The sequence below is a fragment of the Anthonomus grandis genome, chromosome 2, assembly GCF_022605725.1.
Source record: "Anthonomus grandis grandis chromosome 2, icAntGran1.3, whole genome shotgun sequence".
Classification (NCBI taxonomy): Eukaryota; Metazoa; Arthropoda; class Insecta; order Coleoptera; family Curculionidae; genus Anthonomus; species Anthonomus grandis.
This window is the reverse complement of record NC_065547.1, coordinates 16,663,542-16,676,724: the sequence shown is the minus strand read 5'-3', so window position 1 is coordinate 16,676,724 and position 13,183 is coordinate 16,663,542. Positions and strand designations below refer to the sequence as shown.

General features: G+C 31.5%; 2 protein-coding genes across 4 annotated transcripts in view; one reads left to right on the top strand and one right to left on the bottom strand.

Annotated features, from left to right (window-relative positions):
* Positions 1–8,777: 8,777 nt before the first annotated feature.
* On the bottom strand, positions 8,778–10,537 carry LOC126750099 (uncharacterized; the record flags this gene model as incomplete). The annotated part of the gene is made up of 3 exons (XM_050459603.1): positions 8,778–8,815; positions 8,880–9,327; positions 10,073–10,537. Coding segments are annotated over 3 exons (951 nt in total), but the record flags the coding sequence as incomplete, so codon positions are not given.
* Positions 10,538–10,684: 147 nt separating this feature from the next.
* Positions 10,685–13,183, top strand: part of LOC126747704 (DNA-binding protein Ets97D) — a 65,170-nt gene continuing 62,671 nt past the window's right edge. For 2 of the 3 annotated variants that reach the window (XM_050456505.1, XM_050456503.1), the window contains exons 1-2: positions 10,686–10,866; positions 10,920–11,071. In XM_050456505.1, coding sequence (XP_050312462.1) covers positions 10,775–10,866; positions 10,920–11,071 — 244 coding nt within the window. In that variant the 5' untranslated portion in view covers positions 10,686–10,774. Of the gene's footprint in view, positions 10,867–10,919; positions 11,072–13,183 lie in introns of all 3 variants that reach the window. The other variant, XM_050456508.1, reaches the window with a different exon arrangement.

Below are 13,183 nucleotides of genomic sequence, written 5' to 3'. Positions count from 1 at the left end.
CATAATAACCACAACCAACTTCGTCAACACTTAAGAACAACTCATCAGAATGCCTATACAGAGTATATTAAATATAAAAATGAAAAAAAAGAAACTGCTAAAAAGGAAAATAAATTGAAAAATGCAATAACTAGTTCTGCAGCTGAGCAGCAAACTACTTTGCAAAAATATTTTGCAAGACAACAAGGGCCAAAAACAATAAATAAAACAGAATTCGAAAATAGACTGATTAGATTTGTAATTAACACCATGAGTCCATTATCAATAGTAGAAAATCCAAGTTTTAGACAGTTATTTGATGGATTTAATCTTGAATTGGTTAGCAGAAACACTTTGACTCGACGTATCTCAGAACTATTCAAAAAAAGGCAAGCAAAATTAAAATCCGAATTATTGAATATTCAATATGTTTGTACAACGGCTGACATATGGTCAGGAAAAAAAAGAAGTTTTATTGGGGTTACCTGCCATTAGATAAATGAAGACTTTAGCCGTCAATCAGTGACCCTGGCCTGTCAGAGATTTAAAGGTACTCATTCATACGATCGAATCGCTAGTATTTTAGAAGATATACATATGAGATACGGATTAGACACAAATAAAATCGTTGCAACTGTCACCGATAACGGGTCAAATTTTGTTAAGTCTTTTAAAGAATTTGGAGTTACACTACCTGGTATGCTTAATACTGATATGCAAGATAGTTTTTTTGATATTACCGAAATTAATGAAGGTAGTGGGAGTTGGTCCGATGAAGAGAATTTTGATGATCAAGACGCTGAGGAAATAACATTTGAAATCATTGGGGATGACGGTGAAGTTATTGATCAACAACATAGACTACCCCATCATTTACGCTGTGCAAGTTTATTTTACTATTAATTTAATTTGCACTACTGACTGCAATAAAGCTATAAATGGCAACTCTGTTTTAAAATTAAGACACTCGCAGGCATTGACCAAATGCAATTCATTATGGAAGAAAGCGACATTTCCGAAATCTTCAGAGGTTATTTTAGAAATTCTGGGGCATACACTTTCTTTTCCTGGAGCCACACGTTGGAATTCGTACTATGATTCCATTAAGAAAATTGTAAACGACAAAAACAAAATGATTGATTTGTTTAAACGGTTAAATTTAAAGAATTGTTTTTTTGAAAATGAACTTTTATATTTGGCAGAATATTGTCAAGTGATGGAACCATTAGCAGCTGCTTTAGATGTGTTGCAAGGCGAAAGTAATACGTTTTATGGTCTTTTGCTCCCATGTTTAGCTTCACTAAAAAATGAACTAGACAAGCTATCAAAAAACAATTTTAAATTCGCATCGCCGTTAGTTAAAGCATGCCTCGATGGATTGCAAAGTAGGTTTAAACTTTTTTTTACAATAGACGAACAAGTACATAGTGCTATGATAGCTTCGGTTGTACACCCTCAATTTAAGTTACGCTGGTATAATGTTATTAGTAAAACATACCCTTTGTCTCCAAGTTTAACATCAATAGAAAAAATGGTGGTAAACCAAGCAAATAATTTTATTGATATTAAAAAAAATATAGATGAAAATTCTAAAAGGATTGCTTGTAAGTCTGTACATAAATTTTTTGATTTTAATGATTCTGAAGCACCTGATGCTGATGGTGATGAGAACGTTCCGGGGACAAGTTATCCTCAGAATGAATCCAGTTTTTCGGAAAAAGCAAATTTAATTAAAAACCAAGCCGAATTAGAGTATTTAGGGTATATTAGTGATTCGCGAACAAATTTAAATATGCTTGAAGATTACCCGACAATAAAAAAAATGTTTTTAAAATTTAATACTCCACTTACCTCTTCTGCACCCGTTGAGAGACTATTTTCGTTTGCCACAATAATTAATAGTCCAAGGAGGCATGCTTTATCTGATGGCAATTTTGAAAAACTTGTCGTTTTAAAGAACTATGTTTAGCTTGGATTTTATGTTCAATTAAGATTTTATGTTTGGTTTTTAGTTTTTTAGGTAGTTGTATTGCCAAAAAGCGTTTTGATATATTTTTTTATTTTATAAAGAAACTAAAAAGTTTAGTTTAGTTTTAAGAATAACTTGTTTGTGCAATCCATTATACAAAAGTGTGCTTATTTTCTACGAATGTTTAATTTTAAGAATTTATGTTTAGTTTTCAAGTTCCTAACTTTTCCAAGAAGTTGTGATATTTTTGTTATTTAAGAAATAAATGTTATTTAGTTTTTTTAGAAAAAAAATTTTCGTTTTATTTTTGTTAAATTATAATGTTTATTAAAAAACTATGTGCTGTGTAAAAAAAAAGCTGTTTGTACTATGGCAAATAAAGTTATTTTTTTTATTTTGTTTATTTTTTCAAAATCTTTTTACATTTTCCAATTTTTTAAAAGTATTCGTACTCTTTACTCGTACTTTTACGAGTACTACCCGTATCCGTAGACTGCGTGTGTAAAGTTACTTACGAGTAAAATACTTACAAATACATTTTTTTGAGTACTCGTACTCGTAGATTATACGAATTCATTTTTTTTTACTCGTGCCCAGCACTGTATTAGAGGATAACCAATAATGATTAAAAATGAAATAAAATATTGTTTGTTGAGAAGATAAAAAGTTCGATTTAATTTATTCATAAAAATTATTTTAAGCAATATTTTATGAAGAATTAAAAACAGAAATTATTCAATTCTTGTACATTTTGTCTCATAATTTTATACTGGGTAATTTAAAACATATTGGCATTAAAAATTCTTAAAAAAAATATCAGCTTCAGATAGGTATATTTGTCGTTAAAGTATGTCTAAAAACTACATGTTTCTTTAACAAAGCATTTTTTTAATTTTTCGTGTTTCTCAGTTGTCTTTAACTATCATTTCTTGTATAAAAACTTAGATAATAATATTATATTAATGAATAAAATAGAGTTTTGGTTTTTTTTAAAGGTTCTATAATTTTTTTGTTTGATTGAATTGTTGTATAAAGTCTAATGATGGCATGCGAGATGTTTTCCCTACAAATATTATTACTTTTATTTAAAGGTATAAAAATTATACCAAAATATATAAGTTAATATAATTAATTTATTTATTTACTAATTACAAGCCTTACAGGTAAAACCCAATTACAAAGCAGGAATAAACGTACATACTATCAGATTCCAATCAAACAAACAAACCAAAACAATAAAAAAGTAGACTTAAAATTAAATTAAAATTACCTACGTACTTACCGAAAATAAAACAAAACAAAAGTATTAGCCTAAGATAATACATGACATATCACGTCATAATCTAAAAAAAAAGAAAAATAAACTGTCACAACGAAGAGGAAAAAAAAAAGAGAGAATGGGAATACAACTGCTAATTGTTTGTAGGAACAGGCAAGATTACATTAAAAAGTTTTTTTAATTTTTGGAATTGAGGTGTTAAAGATGTCAAATGCATCTTTATTGGTATTGTATGTTCGGCACATTACACAAAGGTGTAATTATGACGAAAGGATAAGTGGGGAACCGGAAAATTTATATTATTCAGTAGAGTAGGGCAGTCAACATGGCCGTAAAGTAGCTTAAACAAGAATACTTGCAAAAAATAGCTTCGCCTGGTTGAGAGTCATTGCAGACCAAAAACACCATGAGTTTTGAAATACAAGAGCTTTAGAAATATTTTTTGGACTCTTTCAAGTTGTTGAATGTGTGTATTATATGCCGTATGAGACCAGACAACCGAGGTACTTTAATTTCGATGTAACAAATGAGAACGATAATGTTTTAAGTGTCTCTATTTTTTGAAGTCTGGCAATGAAACCGAGGGTTTTAGTTGTTTCAATTATTATATTTTTCAATTATTGCTTGCTTCTTTTATGGCGCTGCAATAAGGCAATTTGTCAGTGATTAGGAGACTCGGGAAAACCGTCGGGTATGTACAGTTTGACCATCGGATCTGTGTCTACGAAAAGAATGCGGGCGAAATTTTGAAGCGTTGTCACGTCTTACTGCAAAAATGAAATAGTATTGAATAAAAAGTAAATATAATGGTAAAATTAAGCTATTTAATCATAAAAAAGATAATAAATAATGTAATGCAGTTTAAACCATATTTTTTAGTTCTATTTGCTAATGTTTTGCATATTATAAAACCCAATATTGACTAACATTTATCCGAAATTCCTAATAAAACTTACAAAGCCGGCAACGTCGTGCTTTCGCGGAAGCATTTCGCTGTTTGGGGACAGGTGATTGGTTGATGACATCCTGGCCATTAATTTATTATTTTTATGCAGCTCTCTGCTTTCTCTGTCTTATTGGATCGCATCCTACCAGGTTTTGTGTAATTTTCGGAATAATATCGAGTTCTTGCGGATTCAGTGGCGGCGGCGTATGTTAATACTTTTGAGCTATTAAACTGTTTTTATTGCTGTATTTTTAGGTACCTACTTAATTTCTGACCTATGACTTTTGAGTAGTGTAGCATAGTTTAGTTTATTTGCTATTATTGTTGTTGCTGTTTTGTTGTTGTTTTGTGTTATTTGTTTCTTTGTTGTTAAAGTTCATAATTTTTAACAGTTTTTGTGTTATTTACGTTAAAATGAATAACTTTATTCATAGCCAGGCAAGGAAAGTGATTGCGAAGGTTTATAGGTAAGTAAAATGATAATAAGAGAATTATAAAGCCTAAGCACAGTTATGAAAAAAAAACATTAAAATAAAATCATAATTTATGCGACACTAAATTTCAAAAATTATGTACCTAATGTTGTAATAAATAAAAATCATATTCAATGAAATAAAACCAAGCTCGATTGCTTTACAAACAAAAAAGATTTAAAGTTAATGTTGGTTATTTTGAATATAAAATGTCTATAAATATAAGTAATATGAATTGGAACGACGACTAAAAAAAATCGAATATCAGGATTATATACTTTTTGTACAAATTCTTAGGGTTTGCAATGAAGAAGCTACTAATAACTTCGTTGATCTACCAGTAAAGCGCAAACTTGAAAGAATATCTCAATATACTGGCGTAAGCATTTCAATGGTGAAAAAAATTCACAAAGAAGATGAAGAAAGAATGCGGACGGACCCCAACAAAATGCTTTCTAGTCCCGGCAAAAAAAGACCGCGAATGACGAAGGTGGAACAAGACGACAACTTTCATTTTCAAATAGTTAAACACCTAATAAATCGAATTTATATGGGTTTAAAGTTGTGCCTACTAGCAGAAAGCTGTTGCAAAAATTGCCAGAAGAAAAAAATTTTCCAAAAATAACATCTTTAAGGTATAAATACCTAAGAGAAATAAAAAAACACCGAGCCGAAGGTCGCAATAGATCAAATAGATGAAACTTGGATAGACAATGACCTAACGTTTAAAAAATGCTGGCAGAGTGAGACTGTTACTGGAGTGGTTATCTTCAACAGGTACAAATTGATTATACTTATTTAAATAATAATTTAAATTATACATATTATGTAGTAAATTCAATGTTTAAACACCATAATTCGGATTATCTGCCGTGCTCTTTCCCTCGCGATATCCAGGCATCGAGTACGGCACTCTTATTTTAAGTGAATAAACTAAGTAGGTGTATTACAAATTTTGTGTTTTCTTTACTTTACTCTTATCTCAAACTTCCCTAATCTTGTCTGTCATTTTTTTATTACATATTTACAAATAAAATATTTTAGAAGACCTTAATTTCCAAATTAATATCTTACCTACAAATACCTATTTTAAAATTAAAATCAAATCATATTTTTTAATATTTAATACATTCAAATCTGTGTAATCGGTTTATAAAATTTCGCACGTCACTGGCCATTTCATGAATGAAATGAGGCGGGTCTAGTCTACAACCACGTTCCCCGCACCGATACCGCTTAGCTACAGATTGGTTGGGCAGACTTTACCCTGTTCGATAACTTTCACAAAATTTAATTCTTAAATGCACGTTACTGTCAACGACTAGGGGTAGGAAAGGATAGGAAGAATTGGAAAGGACAAAGTCCTACTACATGTTGACTGGGTGCTTAGTGAATGTTAGGTTGAAATCAAAGATTATGCCCAAGTCACGGAAAGAGTCGCATCTAGTTAGCGCTGTGTATATGATAGAGTAGTTAAAGAGAATTGGATTAGTTTTTGATGTAAATGAAAGTACTTGACATTTCTCGATGTTCATTTTCAGATTATTTGTATTTAAAGTATCTAAATCTTCTTAAAGGGCGAGACAATCCTCAGAAGAATCCTCAGAGAAGCTAGAGGTCATCTGCATACAATAATACCATTGAATTAAGCTTCCCACACACATCATCAATAAAGATGTGGAACAATAGAGGACCAAGGACCGATCCCTGAGGAATGCCAGATGGTGAGAGATTGCCGCTTGACAAAACGGAATTTACACATACAAACTGAGATCGTCCTGAAAGTCATGATCCTAAAAGAAGATTATTAGAGACACCAAAAGACTTGAGTTTACAACAAAATGCCATGACCTAATTTATCAAAGGCTTTAAATAGGTTGGTATATATAACGTCTATTTAGGAAGAGCAGTGTAAACTTTCCGCGATCAGTTGAGATATAATTACGAGATTCGTTGTTGTTGAACGTCCTTTGAGAAAACCATGTTGATGCGGGGAAATCTTATTTTTTACTTGATGAATGATTCTATTATAAACAAGAATTTTCAAGCATTTAGCGAAATTGTTAATAATTGTTATCAGTCTATAATAGGTGACATCCATCCTTTCAGATTTTTGTAATTAAGACTGACTCTTGAGCGCTTCCAGATCTTAGGAATAGCTTAAGTTAACAAACAAAGATTGAAAGGAAAAATAAGTGGCTTGGCAAAACTAGCAGCGCAATCTCTTAAAAAAAAGCAGATAAGATATCTGGACCACTTGTTATTTTATTTTTCATGGATTTTAAGGTGCGAAAAACTGAATCTTCTGAAACAGATTGGATATCAATAATAGGATAAATTATTCTTGACTTATCAGTAAAATTGTTTGTGTCAGGGTTACTTCTTGTGTTAAAAAATTGGTGAAAAAATGGCAATAAGACATTTACACATTCAGTAGTGGAGTTAATGTGAGCGTTATTATAACGCGTTACGACTAAGAGTGGAGTTTTAGAGTTTATATAAATTTATTTAATTTAAAGTGCCATAAAATAAAACACATTATTTAGGTAATGACAGATTTTTATATAATATTTATTTATGTAATAAGTGTGTAAAATGATTAGGCACGAGTGTGTAAAAAGTGAAAGTTTACACGCCCTGGTAATTGTGTAAAGTGAACATTTTAGTAGAAGAATAACGTCTTTATATAATGTGTAGGCAAATTCTATATATTATATTTCAACATTAAATTAATTTATTATTAAATTAATATTAGGTAGGTATGGTTTTTTATTATTAGGGTCACCAAAACTTAAGTGCTAAAAGTTTCATCAATACGTATTTCTAAACATATGTAATGTATTTAAAAATCTTTTAATATGATACAAATTAAGTGCTTTTTTTATTCGGATAGATGCTCCTTATTATTAAATATATTTAAAAATAAAATTTTTCCTATTTTATAATAAAAACTTTTCAAAAATATGAACGTGAAAAGCAACAGAAAAACAAATGTATATAAAACACCATTTAAAATAACGACTCTCAACCCGCTTTTGCCCAAATTAGCTCCTACTCTTTCTCGGACCTCTCTCTCATATGTCGGAGCCAAACGATCACACAGCGCGTAAAGGTGGGTCCAGACTACTCGTGCTCGTGCTCGTACTCCGGCTTTTACTTGCGACTTGCCTATATGTGGACGTGGCGACAAGTCGGAGTGGGAGCAGCGCAAGCCAGGCAAGTACGTTACTCGTGAGGTTCCGACCGGTGTCGGTACATCAAAGGAAGCTCGCACGGACTTGTAAGTTTATTGGACGAAAATTTTTCGAATTTCGTATACTTGTGACTTGTGGTGTGTTGTTTACGGTCAAACGTATTTTAAACGTTTAATTTTTATCAAAATGGAGTGGACGAACGATCGCGTTATTGATTTAATTAAATTATACGAAAAGCATGTAGTTTTGTGGGACAGTACATATAAATTTTACAAAATTAATAATAAAAAGAACGATGCTTGGAAAGAAATATCACAAGAATTAAATTTAGATGTACAGGAGATAAAACGCAAAATTACGTCATTACTGGCAACATACAGAAAAGCTAGGCAAAAAGTTGCACAAAATAACAGATCTGGAATGGGCACAGATGAATTATATTCTCCTTGGTTTGCCTTTAAACATTTTCGTTTCTTGCACACGAAATATCAACCCAAGGAAACAATAAATACAGAGGTACGTACCTATATTTTTTTATCTAATTATAAGTGCCATTTAAATAAACTGCTCTTCAAAATATTATCCTCATTTAAACACCGATTAAAAAAATTAAAAATCTTTTAAGAAAAAATTGTAATTACACTTTAAAAAATTCTGACAAAATTATTTTTAATTTATTGATAATTATCTTGCCATGGTACTTTTCCTTGATTGACGAAATAATCTGCAAATTCATTTCTTATGTTTTGGGAATTCTGAGAAGATTTACGAGGTATGTTTCTTAAAGCCCGGAATGTAGAGTTCGGCTCTGGTTCATTTCTCCAATTTCCTGGAACAATTTCTCCATTTTGCTCACAGTCAAATGTTAAGGTTGGTGTATATGTATTCCTTGCATTATGTCTTAAATAATTGTGTAAATAAACACAAGCCATAACAATTACTTGAGCTTTTTGGGGCTCCAAAAGTAAGGGTTTCCTAAGAACCCGAAATACTGCTGAGACTATACCAAAAACATTCTCTACTATTCGTCTGGCTCTACTCATCCTGTAATTAAAAACCCTTTTGCTTGATCCCTTTTCTTGCTGTCCTAAGTATGGCTTCATTATATTATTATGCAACGGAAATGCATCATCCGCAACAAAAACATACGGGACCAACATTTCCCTACCAGGAAGTTTTCTACTACTTGGAAGATTTAAAGAGCCATCCTCCAGTTTTTTGTAAAAGGTTGTATTGCGAAAAACACCGCCCTCTGATATTCGACCTTGACAGCCCACGTCAGCGTAGAGAAAACAATAATCGGCATCAACAACAGCAAAAAGAACAATACTAAAAGTTCCTTTGTAATTAAAATAGTCACTGCCTGTATTTACTGGACACTGAAGAACAACGTGTTTGCCATCCATTGCCCCCATGCAATGTGGGAAGTTCCATAGTCTTTCATATTGAGCTGCTACTTGAAGCCACTCATTCTCTGTTTGAGGCATCTGAAAAAAAGAAACATTTATTAATAATATTTAAATATTGTAGATTTTCTTGGACAGATTTTATTAATTTAATAAGTCAATTTTTTAGGAAACTTCAACACAAAACCTAGAAGAGGAAGAAGTAGAAAGTGAAGAAGGACATACACAAGAAGCACCTAATAACAACACTATTGAAGAGACTGTACCACAAGAAAATAGTTTGGCCCAAACTAGGCAAATCACTGGACGCAAAAGAATACGTAGTAATGAAGATCCACGAATAAAAGAATCGTTTGAAATATTAAAGAAGATAAACAATAAAGAGAGAGATGAGTATGACGCATATGGTGAATTCATCGCTCGTAAGTTAAGATCATTGAATAAACGAACAGCTGTTTACGTCCAGAAAGGTTTTAATGACATCCTGTTTAAGGCAGAGTTAGGGGAATACCCTATGCAAAGACCCAATCTAGGAAATTATAGGGCCCAAACACTACAGGCGTACTGGAGTGTGGCTTCCCCTTCAACCACTGAATCAGCTTCTACGGTTTAAAGTCCTTTTCCCTCGCCTCATGCAATAAACACGGAACATCAACCACTATTACAACCGTCACAACTAACACCTACACCTACAACCTCTCAGCCTGAACAAACCAACGATAACAACTATTCATTAACGCCATGGATTAACACTCTCAACACTAATCAATATTAAAATTTGTGAATTATTATTAATAAAGTTTTAAACGAATTATTGTTTACCTACCTTTATAAAATCTTGAAAAACTTCACATAAAGCACTGCATACCTCTGGCACAATCAGCGAAATTGACTGCTTGGAAAACTTAAACAAAAAGCTTAAGCTAGTGTACGAATCACCCGATGCTAAATATCTTAGTGTTACAGCTAATCGTTCTTTTACAGGAATTGCTTTTCGAAATGTTGTGTTTTTCTTCATAATTTTTGGGCCGATTAAAATTATGATTTCCTCAAAATTAGTAGGCGCCATTCTACAGAATGTATGAAAGTGGAGGTTTTCAATATTAAGGTCGCTAAGTAAATTGCTTCCACTGCATTTGCTTCGACTTTTAAATAACGACGTAACCCACCACCGTCTCTTCTTTCTCATTTTTGTTTTTTGTTTATTTAATAAACAATAAATTACACTAAAAGCCGCACTAGCCGCCACAAGCTCGTCGTCGCTCATTGGAACAGCCGGAGTACAAGCAATTTAGCAAATAAATAAGTCTATGTGGACGGTCCAAGTAAATGGTGGCACAAGTAGATCAAGTTCAAAAAGTACAAGTAAAAGCCGGAGTGCGAGCGCGAGCACGAGTAGTCTGGACCCACCTTAATGAGTGAGGTCTATCCCTTGACCATTCTAATATGTTAGTGAGGTTAAGTTACTGCTTATTTTTTGTGTTTTTGTTTATCATTTATATTATTTTTTACCTTTTATCAACATAAAATGAGCAAAAAACAGTCTTCTCAAACCTATATTTTAGCAATGAACGATTTCGTTCGAAGATGTCCTAAACCAAAACCTGGAACAACACAACAGTAAATTTCCTTTATTAAAATTTTATTTTAGCATTCATTTAATATAATTTTAGTTATTTGGTCCCCGAAGACTTTAAACTAATTCCATCAACATCCGAAGGATCTGTAACGATAGAAAGTGACTCGAATGATTCAAATGATGTTATAATAACCAAAGAGACTGATCCTGATAGTACAACTAGGAGTGAATATGGTTCACAACTTGGTAAGATTTTTGTTTAAATATTTATTATGTAGCGCATAATGGGCATTAATGGGTGTATTATTAATTAATATTGTGTTTTTATTTATTTATTACTATAAACATTTACATAAACATTCTAAGATGATACACAACAGGTACACTGCCATGTTAAGAAAAAACGCCTTAACTACATTTTTTTTCAAAATTGAGATTTAAGTGCCATTAAAAAGATTAAGGTATTTTCTTACTAAATGAGAAATAAAAACACCTTATCTTGCCTTGGTTTGGGAATAATGGCCATTTAAAAATCCACCTTAAGTGTAAATCTAATGGTTATGTTATTTAAGAGTGCCCTATCTACAAATATTAACGAAAAAGACCTCAACTTGTTACAATAACGCCTCAAGTCAATGCTGCATTTAGAACCATGTTAATTTAAAATGCCTTATCTTACGACGCATGCGTAATAATCGTGTATACTCTGCAGTTAAAGTGCATTTGCCTCAAAACATGGTAATCGTTTTGACTACGAACGAGTTTGACTTTATTGAATGTTTGCTAATTTATCAAAAGTTTAAAATAAAGTTGTTGTAAGTGTTGTAACTATTATTAATTTGTAACTTGTTTACCATAAGGAATCAGATAGGTAAATGTTTCATGCTATTAATTTTTTGCATAAAGCATATTTTTGTCATTGTTGGAATTAACTAAAGGTGGGTTCATTTACGGCAAATTTAGCATTTAGTTTAACTTAATTTTAAAGATTAGACCAATGGTATTAAATAAAGGCATTTATGCAGGTGATCTAATTTAAGAAGTAATTTAAAAGTTAACTAACTCTAACTGCTGGAGAAAAGGGAACTGCTGGTTTTAAAAGCTATAAAATCAGCAGTTCCCTTGGCAGCGGTCATGTGACCAGAATATATTTATTTTGAGCAGAAGATTCATGAATTATTGATTGAACTAAAAGAAAAGGATAGGCATATAGAAAGAATGAGAAGAAACAGTTTGGTGTTTGAAGATGAAGTGTCAGAGGCCGAAAAGAAGTTTTCTTCCTCCCTAGATAATCTACACAAACTTAATGATGAACTTAAAATTGAATTAACAAATTTAAAAACTAAAGAAGTGTGAGTTACTGTCACTATTAAAAGTATGTGAAGAGGAAAAAATAAATTTCAATATAGGAATCAATGAGTTAAATACCTTAAATAAAAATTTAATTGTAACAATAAAAACATTAGAAAATGAATCTGCAACCTATAAGATGCAAATAAATATGTTACAAATGGAAGTTAATGATTTAACTAAGATGAATAAGAATATGATCCAGTCGATAAAGGTGTTGGAAGTTGAAAAAGATACTTGCTATTCCGATATTTGTGCATTAAAGGAACAGCAAAACATATCTAAATTCGTTAATATAAATTATCCAACACAGTTGCCATGTAGGCCAAATTCACCCGTTGATAATTGACCTAGGCTTCTTTTTGTGGGTGGAAACTGTAGTAGAGTGTTCCTGAAGAAATTGCGTCTAAAGTTTGAAGCTAACTACAAAGTCCAGTGTTTCCTGAAGCCAGGAAGTACAAACAATGAACTGATTTATACTGCATCGTCTATGGTTAAGGAATTTACAGAAAATGATATGTTGATTTTAATGTTAAATGGTATTTGCTCATCATTCGATATTTAAAAAAAATTTATACATTTACACAGCAATAGTTTAGTGATGACAAGCCCTTACATGTATCCAAACCATAATGTAATTTATAATAGCAATAAGGCTCTCTATAGAATATTTCACGCCAATAATATTAATCTAAATAGAATTTTAGAGTCTAATCATGCCAGCAACTTTGGATCAGATTTGGCATTATTACTGTATACCCATATTTTAAAACATTTCAAAAGTAGTATTTCATCAAAAAATGTGTCCACAATAAAACCAAGTAATCAATCTGGACTTCTAGATACTGACTGTGATAGGGATTCTTTTTTATAGATAAATACACAGAAGATGAAGCTCACTCACATTCTATAAATAACATTGAAAATAAGCATGTGAAAAGTTTCAGTAGTTTTATTTTAAATATACAGTCTCTAAGAAATAAAATGGACGAGCTTCATCTTCTACTT